Genomic DNA, 21761 nt, shown 5'->3' on the forward strand with positions numbered 1-21761 from the left:
CCTTCCTGATTTATTTAGTGTACTAAGATGAAGGACAGCAGTGTATATGTTAAAGGTTAGAAAGCAACCTATCTTTTTCTTTAAGAGTCAGGTCTTGCTACATAGGCCAGGCTGCCCTCAAACACAATCTTCCTGTCCAAGTGCTACAAAGATTAGACGCATGTGTTACCATGCTCACCGATCATCTGTCTTAAATGGAAAAGTTTTTTCACTGTTATATTAGCTGGGCGTGGTGGCACATGCCTTTAATCCCAGCACTCGGGATGCAGGGAAAGGCAGATTAATGTGAATTTGAGGCCCGTCTGGTCTACAAAGCAAATACAGGACAGGCAGGGCTACACAGAGAAACCCTGTCTTGAAAAACCAAAAAAAAAAAAAAAAAAAAAAAAAAAAAAGATTATTATATTAAATTACTCACCCGTGTTCGATCTTCAATGCTGTATATCTTTAACTGCATGGGGATGTTGAAACTGTGCAAAAAGTTGCCTCCAAACACTAATGTGTCTGTAGGAGTATACACAGCATGAATCCAACCTGGAAGACAGGGAACGGAGGCAGGACTGAAAGCACATGCAGCAATGTAGTTTCCTCAGAATACTACAAGACTTCTATATTATATTCTTTTCTCTTTTTTTGGAAAAAAGACCTTGGTGCTTAGTCCAGGCTCCTTTAATGCGTGATCCATTTACTTATCTCTCAAAGCCTTACTTTTCTCTCCCTCTTTCTTGTGTTTTGTTTTGAAGACAGGGTCTCTCTGTGTAGCCTTGGCTATCCTGGACTCGTTTTTGTAGACCAGGCTGGCCTCGTTCTCACAGGGATCCACCTGCCTCTGCCTCCCCAAGTGCTGGGATTAAAGGTGTGTGCCACCATGCCCTGCCTACTTATTTCTTTAAAACTAGGACAAATTGTACTTTACATGGTAGTGAGCATTAAATGAGAAGATATATCTATGGAATAGTTTTATTCACTTATTTTTAGGACACATGCAAATAGCTAGGACTAGAAGTATATGATCCCACACTCAGTAAAAGATGTATGGGTTTTTTTGTTTGTTTCTGTTTTTTTGCATGAGATAAAATCCAGGTTATTGTACATGCTAAGCAAGTTCTCTAATACCAAGTTACTTGTCCAGTGCAAGAAATTTCCAATGAATGCTGCTACCATCTTTTGAAGCACCAACTATGCACCAGCTCCATACAGGATGGTTTACTGATATTCTCATGTAGTCTTCTCAAATAAAAAGTCTTAAGTATTTGACTGAAGTAGTACTAAACAAGCAACTGCACAGTCAGAATTCTCAAACAGAGCAGGGAGTCCAAAATTTGTACTTTTTATACGCATTTATTTTAGAATTAGGATGCAATGAAAATATCCGTGATTTGTCACTCAGAAGGCAAAGGCAGAGGCAGAGGATTCCGAGTTCAATGACAGCCTGGTCTACATAGTGAGTTCCAGGACAGCCAGGAATACACAGAGAAAGTCTGTCTTGAAAATAAAAACAAACACAAAAACAAAATGCTGATTCAGCATTCCACACTCAGGTGGGGAAAGGTGGTTCTGTTCACTAGAGAGGACATGTAAAAATTCTGAATTGCTGGGCTTAATATGTAGTTCAAACACTATAATCTTTTGAGAAACCACAACTGGCAATACTGCTACACCATGCCAGTATTAAGCACCACTTTTATGTTTTATAATACACATTCTCTGCATGTACTCCATAAAATTAGGGAAACACCATTGTTTGTTGCTGATTGTACACTCATGTACATGCATGCTTTGCTGGGTATTGAATTCAGAGCCTTCTTCATACTCAGTCTTTAAGAAAACTAAGTGGCAGTCAGACGTGGTAGCGCACACCTTTAATCCCAGCACTCAGGAGGCAAAGGCAGGCAGATTAATGTGAGTTCGAGGCCAGCCTGGTCTACAAAGCGAATCCAGGACAGCCAAGGCTACACAGAGAGACTCTGTCTCGAAAAACCGAAAGTGGCTAAGTGCTAGAAAGCAATCTACTTTCCCTACCTTGCTTACCTGAGGGAATGACGAAGGTATAGCCCTGCTTGAGTTCAATTCGTTGGCAATCAGACACACGGTCACCCAGAAAGATGTCTCCCTGTTTCCCTGACAGCAGCCAATTCTCGTACAGCTCCAGGTTGTGGGCTGTAGGGGGGATGAGCCAGAAGACCTGTGAGTTAAAAGACTTCAGTCTGTTAACAGCCACTGACATGATCCAGTCATCCCCTCAACTGACAGACAGGTGCAGAGGACTAGAAGGTAGAAGGCTTGACTATCTGGGTAGCTCAGGACCCAAACAAACAGATTTTTCTTGCCAATTGCTTTGTTGGACAGCCTCTGAATTCCTGAGATTATGGCTGTAGAAGAACCAAGGGCCTTGAATTTATTATGTGGGTAATTCCTTAAAAGCTCTGGCTAGAGGCTTAAACAGCCCAGTTATTTAGGTGTGACTAGTAACTCTTAAGAGATTGGCCTGGGGCTGGAGAGATGGCTCAGCAGTTAAGAGCACTGACTGCTCTTCCAGAGGACCCGGGTTTGATTCCCAAGCACCCACATGGCAGCTCATAACTGTCTATAGCTCCAAGATCTGACACCCACAGACATACATGCAGGCAAAACACCAATGTACATAAAATAAAAATAATAAATTAAAAAAAAAAAAAGAGAAGAGAGAGAGAGAGATTGGCCTGGGTTGCTCTGTCTCAAGGCAGTAACTAAGATCAGTAGGACAAACTTATGATCCCATTACACAGTATAAATAAGCAAAAGGATTTTGGATACAAGGTTAAGTTCTTGTACTTGTTTTCATCCCAGCTCTGCTTCTGCTAATAGATGTAGTCCCTCCAAGTAAAGAAAAGGCGAACACTACAAATCTCTACTAATTCAAAATCCCAATTCTGATATAATGTTTAGAAATAACTCATGAGAAGATTAAATATATTTTATTATTATTAGAATATAATTCTTTATGATCGAACATATTTTTTCAAATCCTCAAAATGTCTTAGTGTTTCCTCTAGTCACATTTCAGACCAATTATCTCCACACAGGGAGAGCTGGCTGAATCATAATGTGTTGGCTTTTTGGTCAACATATCCAAAATTTATGTTACTTTCCTTTATATTACTTTTCTTTCAGGTACAAAATGACATTGTCCTCCTAGAATTACCTCTTCAGTTTTATCTAGAAAATTCTGCTTTAAATATTGGTAGAGAAACACTGGCCTATACAAATACTAAAACTCCAATGGAATAGCCACCAAAGGCAACTGAATCTACAATTATATTCAGGTATGAATTGGGGATGATTCCTGATAGACTGGTTTCCAGATTATATTAAGCATACAAGTCACTTAATCTGCTTCTAATTCCAATCCTAACTATGACCATACCTTTCCACCTTGGTGGATGTGATACCAAACAGAAGTACCACCAAAATCCACATGGAAGTCAGTATAGCAGCCTCGAACACTCATTAAACAGTACCTGACCCAAAGAGAAGCAGCAGTATTAGTATACTGATAAAGATGGCATCCACAAAATAACACTGTTTTCCCTAATGAAGTCCCTCTGCTTTGCATCTAACAAACTTCTAGTAGATTTTCTTTCTTTCCTTTTCTGTGTTTGAGAGACAATGCTCCCTGGCTGCCTTAGAACTTGCTACTTAGACCAGGGTAGCCATGAAACTCAGAAGATCTGCCTGCTTTTGCCTCAAGGTATGGTCACCATATCTTGCTAAAGGAGTGCAGTTCTAAGTCACATTTCTAGTACCACACAGCTTTTCTCCTGACTTGTAAGATTATATGCAGGGGCTGGGCATAGTGGTGCACGCCTTTAATCCCAGCACTCAGGAGGCAGAGGCAGGTGGATCTCTGTGAGTTCAAGGGCAGCCTGGTCTACAAAGTGAGTCCAGGACAGCCAAGGCTACACAGAGAAACCCTATCTTGAAACCCCCGCCCCCAAAAAAGATTACATGCTATGTAATTTTTCACATACTCCTTCTTTTGACACTATAAAGTCTACTGTTTAATCTATCAACTTGATGGTTTAGAACAGAGCAAAGCTAGAAAGAGATAGGACTATTACTTGCTATCAATTTTATATACTCATCAAACACTGAGAAAAGAAAAGTACACAAGAGCGAATAACTTACTTTTGTACTTTAGGGTACTGCATCTCTAGAATGGCATTTGTTGATTCAGTCTGACTTTCTTTCAAGTGCCTTGGCCACATGTTATCTACCCAGTCAATGAAATCCACCTTTAAAAAGGAAAAGGGACATTTAAACTAAAAAAAAAAAAAAAAAAAAAAAAAAAAAAAAAAAAAAAGCAAAAAGCAGCAGTGGGTTGCAGAGCTTTTTTTTTTTTGGTTTTTTGAGACAGGGTTTCTCTGTGTAGCCTTGGCTGACCTGGATTTGCTTTGTAGACCAGGCTAGCCTTGAACTCACGGAGATCCGCCTGCCTCTGCCTCCCAAGTGCTGGGATTAAAGGCGTGTGCCACCACTGCCCAGCTGTTGCAGAGAATTTTAAAGCCAAGAAAAAATAACTCCTTTAAATATACACTGGATAAATGAAAAAATTTAAATCTATGAGCCTAAGAGTCAAATGATAAGCATTCTGGACCAACGATTATTCTAACATGACTGTAAAGCCAGCATTGTTCAAAATGGGTTCACTAAAGACAGTTTACAACTAGGAACTTTCTTTTGTCAATACTGATATAGTTGGTTGAAACAGTGTTTATAAAATTTATAGTCAAGTTGTGGTGACACACGCCTTTAATCCCAGCACTTGGGAGGCTGACAGAGGTTCACCTCTGACTTTGAAGCCAGCCTGGTCTACAGAGTGAGTTTCTGGGCAGGCAGGGCTACACAGAGACCCTGTCTCAAAAAAAAATAAAACAAGCCGTGCATGGTGGTGCACGCCTTTAATTCCAGCACCTGGGGAGGCAGAGGCAGAGGCAGGCAGATCACTGTGAGTTTGAGGCCAGCCTAGTCTACAAAGTGAGTCTAGGACAGCCAAAGCTACACAGAGAAACCCTGTCTCGAAAAACCAAAAATAAATAAACAAATAACAAAACATGCACGGCATGGTGGCGCACTCCTTTAATCCCAGCACTTGGGAGGCAGAGGCAGGCAGACCACTGTGAGTTCTAGGCCAGCCTGGTCTACAGAGTGAGTCCAGGACAGCCGAGGCTACAAAGAAACCATCTCGAAAAACCAACCAAACAAACAAAAGCCAAAACAAAAAAGGAAAAAAGAAATGTATTTATAAGCAATGCTACTATAATTCTCACATTATTTTCGAGGCAAAAGTTCACTCTGTCACCGAGGCAACCGTCCTGTCTCCACCTCCCAAATGCTGAGACCACAGGCATGGTCCACTATGCTTTGGTTTCATGTTTTCTTTTTACCAAATTCTTTACTAAAAATGAACAATACTAAAAAAAAAATGATTAGTGGCACATGCTATTAAATTAGCACTGGGGGCAGAGGCAGGTGTAAATCCAAGACCAGCTCGGGTTACAGAGTAGATGTCAGAACAGACAATGCTAAAAAGTGGGTGGGACCCTGTCTCCCCAAAAATAAATTATGTAATTAAAAGGTGATTCCACTGTTAACAGCCTATTCTTCAAAGAAGTCTTTGTCAATCTTTTAAACCAAACCAGAAAAGCCAGGGCTACAAAGAAACATGTCACAGGGGGCATGGTGTGGGATGCTCTGCCTCATCCCTAGACACCTAGGGCAGACTGGTGCCTGAAGAGCACAGCAGAGCTTACCCTGGCAGGTCTAGCCCTGACCTCTCTCTAGCTACAGCACTTCAGAGAGTGGGTCCTGCACCTTGCTTAGGTAGCGGAATGGGGCTGGCCCTGATGGCAAAGGCACAGGTGAGTTAGGCCAAAGGGTGTGAGAGTGGAGAGCTGACCCAGCCTCTTGAGGGCTGTAGCACTTGGGCCCTTTGCATCTACTGGGCAGCACAGTAGAGCTGGCAATGGGGCATGGGTGCAGGTGAGCCGGCCCAAGTGTATGAAAGGAGAGCTGACCTTGCCTCCTGCTGTGGCAGCATTTGGTGATCTAGCCAGATCAGGGTTAGATGGTGATGCATATAAGGAAAAGGCAGTGAGCTGACCAGCTCAGCTTACCACCTGTGCCCAGAGCTCTGAGGGCTCTGAGTTGGCCTACCCCAAAAATCTACATCATCTACGAACTGTTGGGAAGAGTGAAAGGATGGTCTTGCTATTTCAAAGCTGCCGGATCTCATGACACAGGGATATCTGGGAAAAGTTCCAGTGAGGATCCAATATTGATAGTGTCACAGAAGCCAAGGACCTTGCAGCAGACCAATGACTCATTGCAATGAACATACTGCGGGGATACACTGTGACATACTACAGCTTCTATGATGAGATATTTCCTATGCTTTTATTGTTGTTTTATGTTTTTTATTTTGGGAGGGAGGCTGTAAGGGCAAAGAGTTAATATGAGGGGATGAGGAGATGAACAAGATTGAAGCGCATGATGTGAAACTCAAAGAATCAATAACAAGTTAAAGAGAAAAAAAATTAAAAAAAGAGAGAGAGCGAATGTGGGAAAATGAGAATGACTAACCGTGGAAGGACGCTGCACCATATTCTCAAGCCTGGTGTGGCTAAACTCTAAGCTGATGACATTATAGAGTTTTTCTCGCTCCTCCTCTGGGGTCTCATAGTATCGTGTCCATTGGGCCATGGTCATTTCAATGCCCTTCTGTGTGTTTACATCCATGACATCCACCATCCGACGACTCCCTACATGAGAAAGAAGTTTGATTAAGCCATAATTACTCTTAAATACATTAAGCATATAAAACACCAGCCCAAATAAACTATCTTTATTTACTTAAGGTACAGACAAGGATATTACTTGAGATAAATAATCATTACTACCTTAGAAAATGAAAAGGACAATAGGCACAGTTATAGATACTCATCAGGAGACAGGTGCGGTAACGCACACCTGTAATCCCAGCACTTGGGAGGCAGAAGCAGGCAGATCTCTGTGAGTTTGAGGCCAGCCTGGTCTACAGAATGATTCTAGGATACCCAAGACTACATTCAGAGAAACCCTGTCTCGAAAAACAAACAAACAAATAAACAATGTAAACGAAGGATGCCTTAGTTAAGTGAATACCAGTTTAAATGTCTCTATTTTCAGTTTCACAGAATTTGTTTCAATACTGTCAAAAAATTTTAAAACATAAAACTCTTTGTGTTTAAAATTACTAATGTAGACAAGCTCCGGTGTCAGTCTTCCTCAAGCACAACAAAAAGACATAATGTGTTGATGCACACCTTTAATCCCAGCACTTAGTAGGGTAGAGGCAGACTAATCTCTATAAATTTGAGGCAACCTGCTCTACATAGTTCCAAGCCTGTGACACATAGTGAGAGCCTGACAAAAAAAAAAAGGAAACAGAAGAAGCAAGCATTGCCCTATTTATTTATTATTATTTTGGTTTTTGGAGAAAGGGTCTCTCTGTGTAGCCTTGGCTGTCCTGGACTCATTTTGTACACGAGGCTGGCCTCGAACTCACAGAGATCCACCTGCTTCTGCCTCCAGAGTGCTGGGATTAAAGGTGTATGCCACCACGCCTGGCACATTGCCCCATTTATAAGATAAAACTTACTGAATATACCAGGCAGCATTATAAAAGAAGTTATATGCTAAAAGGTTAATATTCATCACTAGATGAATAATAAACAAAAATGGTAAATTATACAATGAAATAGACATAAAAAGAATGAAGTACTTGATGAGCCGGGCATGGTGGCGCACGCCTTTAATCCCAGCACTTGGGAGGCAGAGGCAGGAGGATCGCTGTGAGTTCGAGGCCAGCCTGGTCTACAAAGTGAGTCCAGGATGGCCAAGGCTACACAGAGAAACCCTGTATCGAAAAACCATAAATAAATAAATAAAGTACTAATCCATGCTATCACACAAATAAATCTGGAAAGTATGCTATGTGAGACAAGTCACAGATGAAAGGCTACATATCCTGTGATTCCAAATATAGGAAATACACAGATTAGATAAACCCAGATCTAGAAAGCATCAGATCAGTGGGTGCCAGGGGATACAGGAAAAAGAGAATGAGAAATGACTACTTAACAGAGTTTTGTTTGGGTGATAAGAAAGTTCTACCAGTAGACAGTGATGATGGTGCCATTGAACTGTACACTTCAGTGGTTATAATGGTAATTTTCATGCTATACTTAATCACTTGCTTGTGCGCACACCCACACACACAAAGTGAGTTCAGGACTGCCAAGGCTACATCTCAAACAAACAACACAAAAACAAAACAAACCAGAATGTAATGTTTTGTCAGATACTGTTTTTTTTTTTAAAGATTTATTTATTATGTATACAATATGCATCAGATCACATTATAGATGGTTGTGAGCCACCATGTGGTTGCTGGGAATTGAACTCAGGACTTCTGGAAGAGCAATCAGTGCTCTTAACCGCTGAGCCATCTCTCCAGCCCCCAGATACTGTTTTTTTTTTTTTTTTCCCTTCCCCTTGCCCTAAGGTTTATGAGTGTGTGTGTGTGTGAGACCACTTTGTCCAAATGTGTATCTGTGTGTCACATGTGTCTGATGCTTGTGGGAGCCAGAAGAGACTGTCAGATGCCCTGGAGCTAGAGTTACAGAAGGTTATGAGCTACCAGTTGGGTGCTGGGTACCAAACCCTGGTCCTCTCGAAGAGAAGCTAGTTCTCTTAACCAGTGAAGCATCTGTCCAGTCTCAGACCCAGATACTTTTATTTTTTCATTTCTTTCTTTCTTTCTTTTTTTTTTTTTTTAAGATTTTACTTATTATTTTATGTATGAGTACTCTATCTGCATGCACACCTGCATGCCAGAAGAGGACATCAAATGGTTGTGAGCCACCATGTGGTTGCTGAGAATTGAACTCAGCACCTCTGAAAGGACAGATAGTGCTCTTACCTGCTGAGCTATCTCTCCAGGCCCCAGTCACTGTTTCTATGTACGTCACACTTAAGAGAAACCAAACCACCATACTGAGTTTTCAACTTATTTTATTTGTGGATGTTCAAGAGAAGACTTAACAAACTACTGATATAGTAACACTGGGTTTTAAAAAATGTATTGCTATCCTCTATGTATTGCACGGGGGATATACACGCCATAACACTGTCTGGAGGTATTTCTCTTCTACTATTTGGGTTCTAGAACTAAACTATGGTTGTCAAGATTTTTGGCAGGAGACTGCCCACTGAGCCATCTTGCCAGTGAATAACTGTCCATATATTTACTTTTCCTGTGTTTTTTTTCTTCACATGGCTTCAGGTCACTGTCTACTCTTTCATTTCACATCTCATCTCTCCATTGCACCAGGACACCTTTGAGTATAGGACAAGTCTAGTATAATAAACTTCCCTAGCTATCATTTTATCTAGGGATACCTTAGCTTTTCCCTCCCTCCTCTTTAAAGGAAAGATTTGTATTTCTTGGTTCACTTTTTCCTCCTTCCTTTTACCCTTTTTTTATTTTTGGTTTCTCTGTGTAGCCTTGGATGTCCTGGACACACTCTGTAGACCAGGCTGGCCTTGAACTCAAAGAGATCTGCCTGGATCTGCCACCCTAGTGCTGGGAATACAGACATGCACCACTGTACCCAGCTCTTTTTAAACGTTAATATTAAAACAACAACAACCACAACTTTGTGTGTATGTGTTGGAGTACAGATGGCTTTGGAGGTCAGAATATGATCTACCAGATGCTCTGTAGCTAGAGCTGCAGAAAGTTGTTTGACATACAATGTGGGTGCTAGGACCCAACCTGGTCTTCTGTAAGGACCAATACAAGCTCTTGTCTGCATTACCAACTCCCCAGCCTCCACCCCTTCACCACTTTAAATAAACTGGCTTATTTCTTCCTTACCACCTACAAAGTCTCTGCTCCTATCTCACTGGGAACCCCTTTATGTGAAGAGTATCTTCTTCCTTGATGCAGTCAAGAGTTTTGTCTTTAGCTTTTGAAATGCTTGATTTGACCTTGTCATGGTGGGAGGCTTTGAGTTCCCTGTTTATTCTAGATATTTTTCTTCATGTCGTTCGCCAGATATGAAAAATTTCCAGCAATTATTTCTTCAAATATTTTCTCTGTCCTCTTTTCTCTCTCTTTTTTAAAAAAAGATTTATTTATTTATTATTATATTTACAGTGCTCTGCCTGCATGTACACCTGCAGCCAGAAGAGGGCATCATATCACATTATAGATGGTTGTGAGCCACCATGTGGTTGCTGGGAATTGAACTCAGGACCCCTGAAGAGCAGTCAGTGCTCTTAACCGCTGAGCCATCTCTCCAGCCCCCTCTTTTCTCTTTTTAAATATTTTATTTTATGTTTATGAGTGCTCTATCTGCATGTACACCTGAGGGCTAGAAGAGGGCATCAGACCACATTTTAGATAGTTGTGAGCCACCATGTGGTTTCTGGAATTAAACTCAGGACCTCTGGAAGAGCAGCCAGTACTTTGAAATGTGGAGTCATCTCTCCAGCTCACCATTTTCTTTCTTCTAATATCACTACAATGTACACTGATCTGCTCGATTCTATCCTGTGTCTTCATCTCTCGTCTATTTTGTACTGCTATAACAGAACACCAGATAGTCATGTAGCCTAGGTTGCCTAGAACTCACGTTCATCTTGCTTCTCAAATGCTGGGGTTTTCAAAAGTGCAAACTACACTTGGATTGTGTATGTGTAAGACAACTGTTATACTTTTTCTTATTCTGTTGTTTTCTGTGAATGTGTGTTTTGCTTGCACGTATGTTAGTGTATCATACATATTGTTTTTATTAATTCTTCCCCCCCCCCCCTTTCTCTTTCAAGACAAGGTTTCTCTATGTAGCCTTGGCTGTCCTGGCCTCATTTTGTAGACCAGGCTGGGCTAGAACTCACAGAGATCCACCTGCCTTTGCCTCCTGGGTGCTGGGATTACGGGCATGGGCCTCTACCCATGGCTTTTTCTTTTACTTTTTCTTCTTGTGTATATGTGTGTGTTTTAATGATTCATTCATTTATTATTATATATATAGTGCTCTGCCTGCATGTACACCTGCAGGCCAGAAGAAGGCATCAGATCACATTATAGACAGTTGTGAGCCACTATGTGGTTGCTGGGAACTGAACTTAGGGCCTTCAGAAGAGCAGCTAGTGCTCTTAACCTCTGAGCCATCTCTCCAGCCCTCTTCTATTTTTTTGAGCCCGCATTTTCTCCTGAACATTTGTGGTCAACATCTAACTTTCTCCAAGTATACACCACTTTTGAATACCCTAGTTTAGAACATGTGTTTAGGGGATGGAGTTTACTTGTCTTTAAAAAAAAAAAAAAAAAAAAGACAGAGTTTCTCTTTGTAGCCCTGGCTGTTCTAGAAGTCACTCTCTGTAACCATGCTGGCCTCCCACTCAGAAATCCTGTGCCAAACCTGGCCATCTACCAGTCTTTTAAGTCCTATAGAAGTCACTGTGGTCAAACATAAGGGCATTGTAACAGCTTAGAGATGGTATAAAAACAGGCCCCTGCTCTTTTTGTTTATACATTTTGTCAGAATCAGCAATCTGTGATCACAGCAGAAGTCTCAAATATTTAAACAAGACCCATCCTGGGCTCCTTAAAGTGGTATATTGTGCTTTTAGAAAAAAACATGCACAACTAGACGGTGAGGGCTGGATGATACGGAAAAGTGGTTATTACTATGGTAAACCTAAAATTAAATTTTATTGTCTAAATTTTTCCCTGGAAGTTGCAAGCCTTCAACAGAATTCCATAATAGTCAGATTCTGTAACAGAAATAATCATGTAGGTGGAGAATGCTCTTGCTATCTTCCCAGAATCCTAACTCTGTACTTTATCACTGATAATTCTTGTGGAGATAGGTCATTTGTGAACCACAATCATAAGAATATCTAAGCAAAGGGCTAGAGAGAGGCTCAGCAGTCAAGATCAGGGGCTGCTCTTTCAGAGACTCAAGTTCTATTTTCAGAATACAGGAGGCTCACAACTACCTGTAACTCCAGAGGATTCAACCACTTTTAAACCTCTGTGAATATGTGTACTCAAGGGTACCACGCTCTGATATACATATACATAGTAATATACATATCACTAAAAATTAAGAATCTAAACTGGGTACAGTGGTACATGCCTGTGTTCCCAATACTTGGGGAGGCAGAGGCAAGTGGATCTCTGGAGTTCGAGGCCAGCCTGGTCTACAAAGTGAGTTCAAGGACAACCAGGGCTATATAGTGAAACTGTGTCTCAAAAAATCAGATTAGAGCCAGGCGTGGTGGCGCATGCCTTTAATCCCAGCACTTGGGAAGTAGAGGCAGGTAGACTGCTGTGAGTTCGAGGCCAGCCTGGTCTACAAAGCAAGTCCAGGACAGCCAAGGCTACACAAAGAAACCCTGTCTTGAAAAAACAAAAATCAGATTACATAGACAGGGAGGAAGGGAGAGAGGGACAGACAGTGAGCTTGAGATTAGCCTAGTATACACAAATCTCTGCCTAGAAAGAAAATAAAAAGGGATAAGAAGTGAACTTCTATAATAGTGAGTACTTAAAGATTATCTAGATCTCCTAAAAGAGCTCTGATCGAAAGGAACAGGTACGGTAAATTTTAATGATTCAACAGACTTACTGAGTGCTTACTCCACAAGTTGTGCTAGCTATCAGGAAAACATGGATCACAGGTACATAGAATATAACACAAGAGCATTAGGGCATGACAAATACAGAGATCAGAGAATTTAGGCTGTTTGTGACTTTCACCTCTCAAGATTAAGCAACTTTATCCAGCATTCCAAAAGGAGTTGAAGTGGCCAAAGTTGGTGCTGTAATATTTAATTTCTGAATAAGGAATAGCACTTTTGTATACCATAGAATAGCTAGAATCAGATGAATTCCTTTTGCTTCTTATGTTTGTTGGGAACAAGAAGGACTTTATACCATTTCATTGCCTTATCACAGAACATAGCAGTTACCACCCATGTCTAAGTTTTAGATGAACTAATTTAAAAAGTTTTTGCCTTGGGAAAAACTTCCTGGACGGACATACACACACACACACACACAGTTACTTTCTAATTTCTTCTATATATAGTTTTTTAAAGATATCTTTTGATAGAGGAAAATTCTTAGTTGCCAAACAGTTCTTGGTAGTGAAATATATACTTTAGGGGTCCTAAACCTCAAAGATAAAGAGGCGAAAAGTTTGTGACTTACCCACACACATTTTGACATCATTCACTGTGAAGTCTGGATCCGGCATCCTATGAGATAAACACCAGTAAACGAGAAGCACCACTTCTCTAGCAGTATGAATCTTTAAAGTAGGAAGTACTCTCAAGAAACATCAATTTTCATGTTTAGGTTTAAATGCTTTTTAAATGTAAATGATTTTACACACACACACACACTCTCTCTCTCTCTCTCTGAAGAAAAACAAAAAGCTACCAGCAATTATTGCAGAATGATAGATTGAAGAGACTAAGCTTTTAAGCTTATCTGAACTTTTTTTTTTTCTGGGTGTATGAATCACTTGTAAAAACAAGAGACATACTTCACAAAGTAAGTTATTTTCAATCACCTACTGCTCTGGGCTCTCAAGATTGCCACTGTCAAAGTCTCTGAGGGTAAAAGCCATTTTACAACCATCTCAGGTCAGGACCAGAGCACTTACTTTATTCCAAGTCCATCAGAATTCTTGAAAATCAGAGGGTCTCTCAAGCCACCCCGCTGGATATATTCTACATTAAAATCTGAAAATATGGTGGTGGTGGGGGATTAGAAAGAGAGAAATCATGAAAAAAAAGATAAAAGATTATAAAAGAAAATTTAAGTAAAAAGGTATTAATAGTTTTTGTTACATACAGTTTGTACATACAGTGTGGTCATACAATATTTGCATGTTAATTACTTCTCTTAGGAAAAACGAAAAGCACAATGAAAAATCAACACTTGTGGGTAGTAGTGTTAATGAGTCACTTTATGCATTCTAATTAGATATTATCATCATGTTTCTTAACAGCCAAAATGGTCTGAGCATTAAACACACTTTTGTCAGTTTGTTAAGGACCAAAGAAAGCTACACAACACAAGAGGAATTCCACCTCATAAAGGAGATTTCATTGTACTTTTTTTGGGCTTTGATATTTTTCTCCCTCTCCTTTTCTCCAAAGTCTCTTCAAGTTGCCTTTAACTTACTATATATGCCACTACCGATCCTCCTGTCTCTCTACCTCCAAAGTGCTAGGATTATAGGCATGTGTCACCATACCTATGCTATTTTTAATTAAACCCAAGCCACGTAATGAGAAAAGGAAAAGACTTTTCCCCAGTAACATTCCTATTATAATAAGACTTAAATTTTGCAGAAAATAAGAATTGAGACAAAATAAATACCTTCAACAGGTAGGTATTTTTAAATTGCACAGATGCTAGATTGACAGCTCTTAAGAGTCAATGACTCTAAAAGGGGGCTTAGGGTCTGAAACGAAATGATACTGACCTTTTCCTTCCATAAAAGTAACAAAATTGGCATTATATTTGTTGGTGTGTAGCTTCTCTTCCAAGTCAAAAGTTCTTTTCCCTTCAATTTCATCATCTGAAATGCCATCATCTTCATAGCGACGTCGCATGGTACCGCGCTGTGAAAGGGAGGACACAAAGATGGAAGTGTGCGCTTTTCTTTCCTCTCTACCAAACAGTCAGTGCTCCTTACATGGAGACTGTGACTTCTAGTCTTAGTTGCTAGTTCAAAGCATCCACTTTCCTTTCTCTAAACTCAAGATTAGCTGATAATCTCTGAATGAGCAAACTAGAACAGAGTTGTTAGCAGGAGTTTGTTTGTTGTTTAATGGACAGTCCTGTCCATCTTGAAACTCACTCTTTAGACCAGGGTGGCCCAGAGCTAAGCCTGCTTCTATTTCTGGGATTCAACTCAGCTGAATTTTATTTCTGCTACCTCTTTAAGCCTAGAAATATAATCACAATAAAAACAATCAATTCAGACCTACTAAATATCTACTATAGCTCAAGAGTGTGGACTTCTAAAGACATTCAAACAGGGCTGGAACAATGGCCCCATGCTTAACAGCACATACTACTCTTTCAGGCCCCAGTCCCTATGTTTGACAGTTCACAACTGCCTATAACTCCAGCTCTGGAGGATCTGATGCCTCTCGCTGTCCTTGTACAATAGTACTCACATGCACAAAACCATAGGCAGAAACATACCTTCATATAATTAAGTTATTTTAAAAATAAATGCATCCAAAATTTTAAAAGGACATTCAAATTTAAAGACAAAAATTTTCATTTGAGAAAAAAATTTAGCTGAAGTTAAATTTGTAAAATAATCTCAATAGTAGCCTAAATTAGGGGTGGGAGAGGGCTCAGCAGTTAAGAGCAAGCACTGCTCTTGCAGAGGACACAAGTTCAGTTCCCAGCATCCAAATGAAGTGGCTAACAACTACTTGTATCTCCAGCTCCAGGGGATCCAACACCCTAGTCTAGTGGAACATGCACAAACTTATGCACATATATACCTAATTAAAAATATAAATATTTTTTAAATTGCCTAAATTAAGCAATTAATAGACCAACCCTATTTTGCTTCAGATCAAGAAGGCTGAATAACAGCATGTTAGCTAGCAGGCTGTCAATACTGAGCTTTAAAAATGTCTCTCCAAAATGGCTCAGAGGTTAAGAGCACTGGCTGATCTTCCAGAGGTCCTGAGTTCAATTCCCAGCAACCACATGGTGGCTCACAACCATTTATAATGAGATCGGGTGCCCTCTACTGGCATGTAGTTGTACACGCAGATACAACATTGTATACATAATAAATAAATTTTTTTTTTTTTAAAGTCTCTCTTAGGCCAGGTATAGTGGCTCATGCCGTTAATCCCAGCACTTGGAAGACAGAGGCAGGAGGATCTCTGTGAGTTCAAGGCCAGCCTCGTCTACAAAGCAATCTAGGACAGCCAAGGCCACACAGAAACTCTGTTTCAAACAACCCCCCCCCCCAAAAAAGACAACATACAAATAGAAATGAATTCATGAAAAGATGTTCGGTATCATTCATCATTAGAGATACACAAACCAAACCCACAAAATTCACCATGTAGTATAATCATAATAGACAATGCAGGTACAAGTATGAAAAAAATCCATCTCTATACATGGACTGTTACTTAGCCACAAAAATGAGTATTGTGTGCCACAATGTAGGTAATCTCTGAAAAATCTAAGGCTAAATAAAAGAATCCAGATTATGATTTCATTTATATGAAATGGGTGGAATAGGTAAATCCTTATATCAAATTAGCTGTCAAGATAAGTCAGGTTATTTTTAGTGGTATGGGTCTCTTTCAAGAGTAATGAAATTACTAGAATTAAGTAATAGTGTTCACACACAAATAGGCCCAGACCCAATGTTGAAGGAGATGGCTGGCCAGCAGAGGGAGACATACATGTACAATTATGGTATTATGGGCAGGCATGGTGGCATGCACCTGTATTCCCTGCAGTCAGGAAGACAGAGAGGCAGAAGGATAACTATGAGTTCGAGTCTAACCAGGTCTCAATCCAGGACAACAAGAGAATTCCTGCCTTGAAAAATCAAATAAATAAATAGATAGCCAAAAGCCTTTTCTTCTTTACCTGAGTTTTTAATATGTGTGTACACATGTGTAGAAACACTCCTTCTAGAAAGAGTAAACTGTTTACAAAACTTAGTTGTTTCAGCCGAGCATACTGGAGCATGCCTTTAATGCCAGCACTTGGGAGGCAGAGGCAGGTGGATAGGTGTGAGCTCGAGGCCAGCCTGGTCTACAAAGTGAGTCCAGGACAGCCAAGGCCACACAGAAAACCCTATCTTGAAAAAACAAAACAAAACAAAACAAAAAACCTTGACTGTTTCATTATACTTCATGCATTATTTTAATGGAAACATGTTATATCACGTCAAAAACAGAGAGACTCTTTGCCACTATGACTTGACACATTTTTGTCCCCAAATAATAAAAAGCTTGAGTAGAAGAATAACACATGTTGGATTTTAACTTAATTGCTTTAATATTACAAGATGGGATGCTGAACTAACAAGGCTGGAAAAGGTTACACTTGTTTTTAATTCTGTTGAGTTTTTTTGTTTCTTTCTTTCTTTCTTTTTAAGATTTATTTATTTATTATTTATATAGTATTCTGCCTGCATGAGTGCCTGCAGGCCAGAAGAGGACACCAGACCTCATTATAGATGGATATGAGCCACCACCATGTGGTTGCTGAGAATTGAACTGAGGACCTTTGGAAGAAGAGTCAGTGTTCTTAACCTCTGAGCCATCTCTCCAGCCCCATCTTTTTTAAAAAAGATTTATTTATTTATTATTTGTACAGTAAGTATTCTGCCCGCATGTGTGCCTGCAGGCCAGAAGAGGGCACCAGACCTCATTATAGATGGCTGCAAGCCACCATGTGGTTGCTGACAATTGAACTCAGGACCTTTGGAAGAACAGTGTTCTTAATCTCTGATCCACCTCTCCAGCCCTTGTTTTGTTTTTTAAGACACATTCACCCAAGCTGGGCTCAAAAAATCTACCTATAACAAATAAACAAACAAACAAAAGACCAGCACTCCTTATGTGGACTTGGGCTGGCCTCAAGTTCAGATTCCTTTGTCTCTGATATATTTCATTTGCTCTATTAAAGTTTGGTCGAGTCAGCCTGGAAAAAGTTAGACCAATCTCTGCAGTAGACACTGACAGCATGTAAAAACAGCATGTAAAAATTCTACAAAAGTAATTTCAATAAAATTATAATAATTAATCCTAACAATTGGGAGGCAGAGGCAGATGGATCTCTATGAGTTTGAGGACAGCCTGCTTTACAAAGTGAGTCCAGGAAGCCAAGGCTACATAAAGAAACTCTGTACCAAAAATAAATAAATAAATAAATAAAATTACATCTCCAACAAATACATACATTCCTGTCCCTCCCACCTGTACATCAGGATTCTAGCCAAGTTCATTTTCCTTCTATATCAACTAAAGCTAAAACAAACAGGGGCTGGAGAGATGGCTTAGTGGTAAAGAACACCGGCTGTTCTTCCAAAGGTCCTGAGTTCAACTCCCAGCAACCACACGGTGGCTCAAACCATCTATAATGGAGGTCTGGCACCCTCTTTTGATGTGCAGGCATACATGCAGGCAGAATACTATATGAATAATAAATCTTTTTTTTTTTTTAAGTTACAACAAAACAAAACAAAAACCTATGGCTTCATTTCTGAATGTACCTAAAAACTTTTCAACATTTTTGTTTTGTCTTTAAAATAAGGTTTCAGCCAGGCGGTGGTGGCGCACGCCTTTAATCCCAGCACTCAGGAGGCAGAGGCAGGTGGATCGCCGTGAGTTCAAGGCCAGCCTGGTGTACAAAGTGAGTCCAGGACAGCCAAGGCTACACAGAGAAACCCTGTCTCAAAAACAACAACACCACAATTAAATAAATAAAATAAGGTTTCATCTAGCTGGCAAAAGGCAGGCGGATATGTGAATTTGAGAGTTTGAGGCCAGCCTGAGTTCTAGGTCAGCCAGGGCTACACAGAGAAACCCTGTCTTGAAAAACAAGAAAGAAAGAAAGAAAGAAAGAAAGAAAGAAAGAAAGAAAGAAAGAAAGAAAGAAAGAACAGACAGACCGACCGACCAAAAAGGAAAAATTAAAAAAGAAGCTGGGCAGGGTCGCTTATGCCTTTAATCCCAGCACTCAAAGAAAGAAAGACAGACCAAAAAGGAAAAATTAAAAAAGAAGCTGGGCGTGGTGGCTTATGCCTTTAATCCCAGCACTCAGGGAGGTGGAGGCAAGCAGATTACTGGGAGTTGATCTACAAAATGAGTCCAGGACAGCCAAGGCTACATACACTAGAAACCCTGTCTCACAAAACAAAACAACAACAACAACAAGAAAAATCCCTCAACTTCTCTATTAAAAAATATTATTTACTTTATGTTTTTGGGTGTTTTGCCTACAAATATTCAATACACTTTGTCCATGCAGTGCTCTCAGAGCCCAGAGAGTGATGGCTCTCTTAGAACTCGAATGACTGTTATAAGCTGGCATGTAGGTACTGGCAACTGAACTTGGGTACTCTTAACCACTGAGCCATCTCTTTACAGGCCCAACTTCATTCATAATTGTTAGAAGTCAAGCCAACAAGATGCCCTTCAGTATGCAAACAAAGAGGGTAAGATATATTCAGGAAATAGATTCAGAGGTAAAAACATGTAAGAGGGGCCGAAGATATAGCTGTGTTATAGACCCATACAGCATGTATAAGGGCCCACAAAAAAGGAAAGGGGAAGACAAAGGGCTAAGGAAAAGGAAAGTCAATTTCAAAAGGCAATTAACACATTGTCTGTCTAGGTAGGACCTTCCAGTTCAGATCTCATGGAGGGCATGGGCTAGTGACAAGGAGGGTTCCTCCCATTATGTAGGTTACTAAATTACCACACGGGCACTGATGGAAAAAAATACTACTACTTCCCAGAGTACAACAGAAGAGGAGGGGCTGAGTGTTTGAGAATACATACTGGTCTTCCAGAGCCCATACTGGGGAGCTTATAACCTTGCAACTCCAGCTCCAGACTTGGCTGGCCTCTAAGGGCACCCAAACTCAAAGGCAGAACCTCATTCTACACACATGCATAATTAAAATATAATCACTGGAAAAGGCAAACCATTTAAGAGAAAAGAATTCCAGAAGCAGAAAACAAAAAAGAACTAGACTATGAAGCAGGAGATATTCAACAGAATAGGAATCATGGAGCAAAGATAAACTATTAATATCAAGGATGGTGTTGTAGCTCATGTCTTTAATCCCAGCACCCAGGAGGCAGAGGCAGGCAGATCACTGTGAGTTCGAAGCCAGCCTGGTCTACAGAGGGAGTCTAGGAAGCCAAGGCTACACAGAGAAACCCTGTCTTGAACAACAACAACAACAAAGAAAACCTATTAATATCGGAAAACATTTTTGGATTTTACATTGTTATTGGAAAATAAAGGACTTGCAAAACTAGATACTTTAATTAAAGGTGTTGCTTCTGATCCTTAACTTTAGACAAACCTCAGTGGCTCCCATCAGCATAGGTAACATTTTTCAAGTATGATCCTAGATGCCACAAGATGGCAAGATACAATCAACAAATAAAAAGATTTAAAAGAAAAAAAAAAAAGTCAGGCGTGGTGACACACACTTTTAATTCCAGCACTCGTGAGGCAGAGGCAAGAGGATCGCCGTGAGTTCAAGTCCAGCCTGGTCTACAAAGTGAGTCTAGGAAGCCAAGGCTATACAGAGAAACCCTGTCTCGAAAACCAAAACCAAAACAAACCAACAAAAAAAGGTAGGCATAGTGGCGGATGCTTGTAATCCCAGCACTTAGGAGGTAGAGGCAGGATGATCTTTATGAGTTCCAGGCCGGCCCGGTCTACAAAGCAAGTCCAAGACAGCCAAAGCTACACACAGAAACTCTATCTCAAAAAATGAAAGGGGGGGGGGGGGGGGGGGAATCAGTAACTACTGATGGAGAAAGGAAAAGGAATATACTTAGGAAGTGAAACAACTCTGTATTATACTAGAGTAATTAACTAGTGAAAAGCCATAGAACTGTACAATAAGAGTAAATACTGTAAACTTTAGTTAGTAACTTGTTACCAGGGTTGAGGAGATAGTCCAGCTGGTAAAATGTTTGCTGTGCAAACATGAGGACTGAAGTCAAGAACACACAAGAAAGGTAAGCATAGTACTGTAAATTTGTAATCTCAGCACCATGGAAGCCACTGACACAGATGGACCCCTGGAGCTATTCACCCAACCAGTAAATCAGTTCTAGGCCAATGAGAAATTTATCTAAAATAACAAAATAGATGGCTTCTGAAAAATAAACAACCAAGGGAAACTTTAGACTTCTACACGTATACAAAACCACATAAATTGGAACACACACACAAAAGCTATCCTTATTGGCTCATCACTTCTAACAAATGTACCACCAGAAGGCAACAACGTTACTAGGGATAAGAGAATGGGGAAACTGTACTTTCTGCTCCATTATTCAACATAGTCTGTAATCCCATCATTTGGAAGGCTAAAACAGAAAGATTAAAGAGTTCAAAGCTGAGCTGGGCAGTGGTGGGGCACACCTTTAATCCCAGCACTCGGGAGACAGAGGCAGGCGGATCATTGTGAGTTCTAGGCCAGCCTGGTCTACAAAGCAAGTCCAGGACAGTCAAGGCTACACAGAGAAACCCTGTCTCGGAAAACAAAAAAAGAGTTGAAAGCTGGGCTGGAGAAAGGGTGCTTTCAAAGGTTCTGAGTTCAATTCCCAGCAACCACAAGGTGGTTCACATCCATCTATAATGAGATCTGCTGCCCTCTTCTGGCCTGCAGGTGTACATGCAGGCAAAACACTATAAAGAGTTCAAAGCCAGAGGCTGGAGTACAAAGGTCCTGGGTTCAAATGCCAGAACCTAAATGGCAGCTAACAAATATCTGGAACTCTACTTATAGGGGAGCTGACACCCTCTCCTGGCCTCCTCAGGCACCAGACATGTACAATATACATACAAGCGGAACAGTCATAAATATAAAATAAAAATGAAATTAAAACAAACAAACAAAAAACCT

The 21761-nt window shown here is 40.3% G+C and overlaps 1 protein-coding gene across 3 annotated transcripts in view; it reads right to left on the minus strand.

Moving 5' to 3' along the window:
• Positions 1 to 21761, minus strand: part of Kdm2a (lysine demethylase 2A) — an 83533-nt gene that overhangs the window by 39836 nt on the left and 21936 nt on the right. For all 3 annotated transcript variants that reach the window (XM_051145822.1, XM_051145821.1, XM_051145820.1), the window contains exons 3-10: positions 14589 to 14727; positions 13761 to 13839; positions 13304 to 13350; positions 6622 to 6800; positions 4168 to 4274; positions 3407 to 3500; positions 2032 to 2185; positions 419 to 534 (exon numbers count right to left, since the gene is read on the minus strand). In XM_051145822.1, the coding sequence (XP_051001779.1) occupies positions 419 to 534; positions 2032 to 2185; positions 3407 to 3500; positions 4168 to 4274; positions 6622 to 6800; positions 13304 to 13350; positions 13761 to 13839; positions 14589 to 14727 (915 nt within the window). The remainder of the gene's footprint in view (positions 1 to 418; positions 535 to 2031; positions 2186 to 3406; positions 3501 to 4167; positions 4275 to 6621; positions 6801 to 13303; positions 13351 to 13760; positions 13840 to 14588; positions 14728 to 21761) is intronic.

The sequence above is a fragment of the Acomys russatus genome, chromosome 5, assembly GCF_903995435.1.
Source record: "Acomys russatus chromosome 5, mAcoRus1.1, whole genome shotgun sequence".
Taxonomy (NCBI): domain Eukaryota; kingdom Metazoa; phylum Chordata; class Mammalia; order Rodentia; family Muridae; genus Acomys; species Acomys russatus.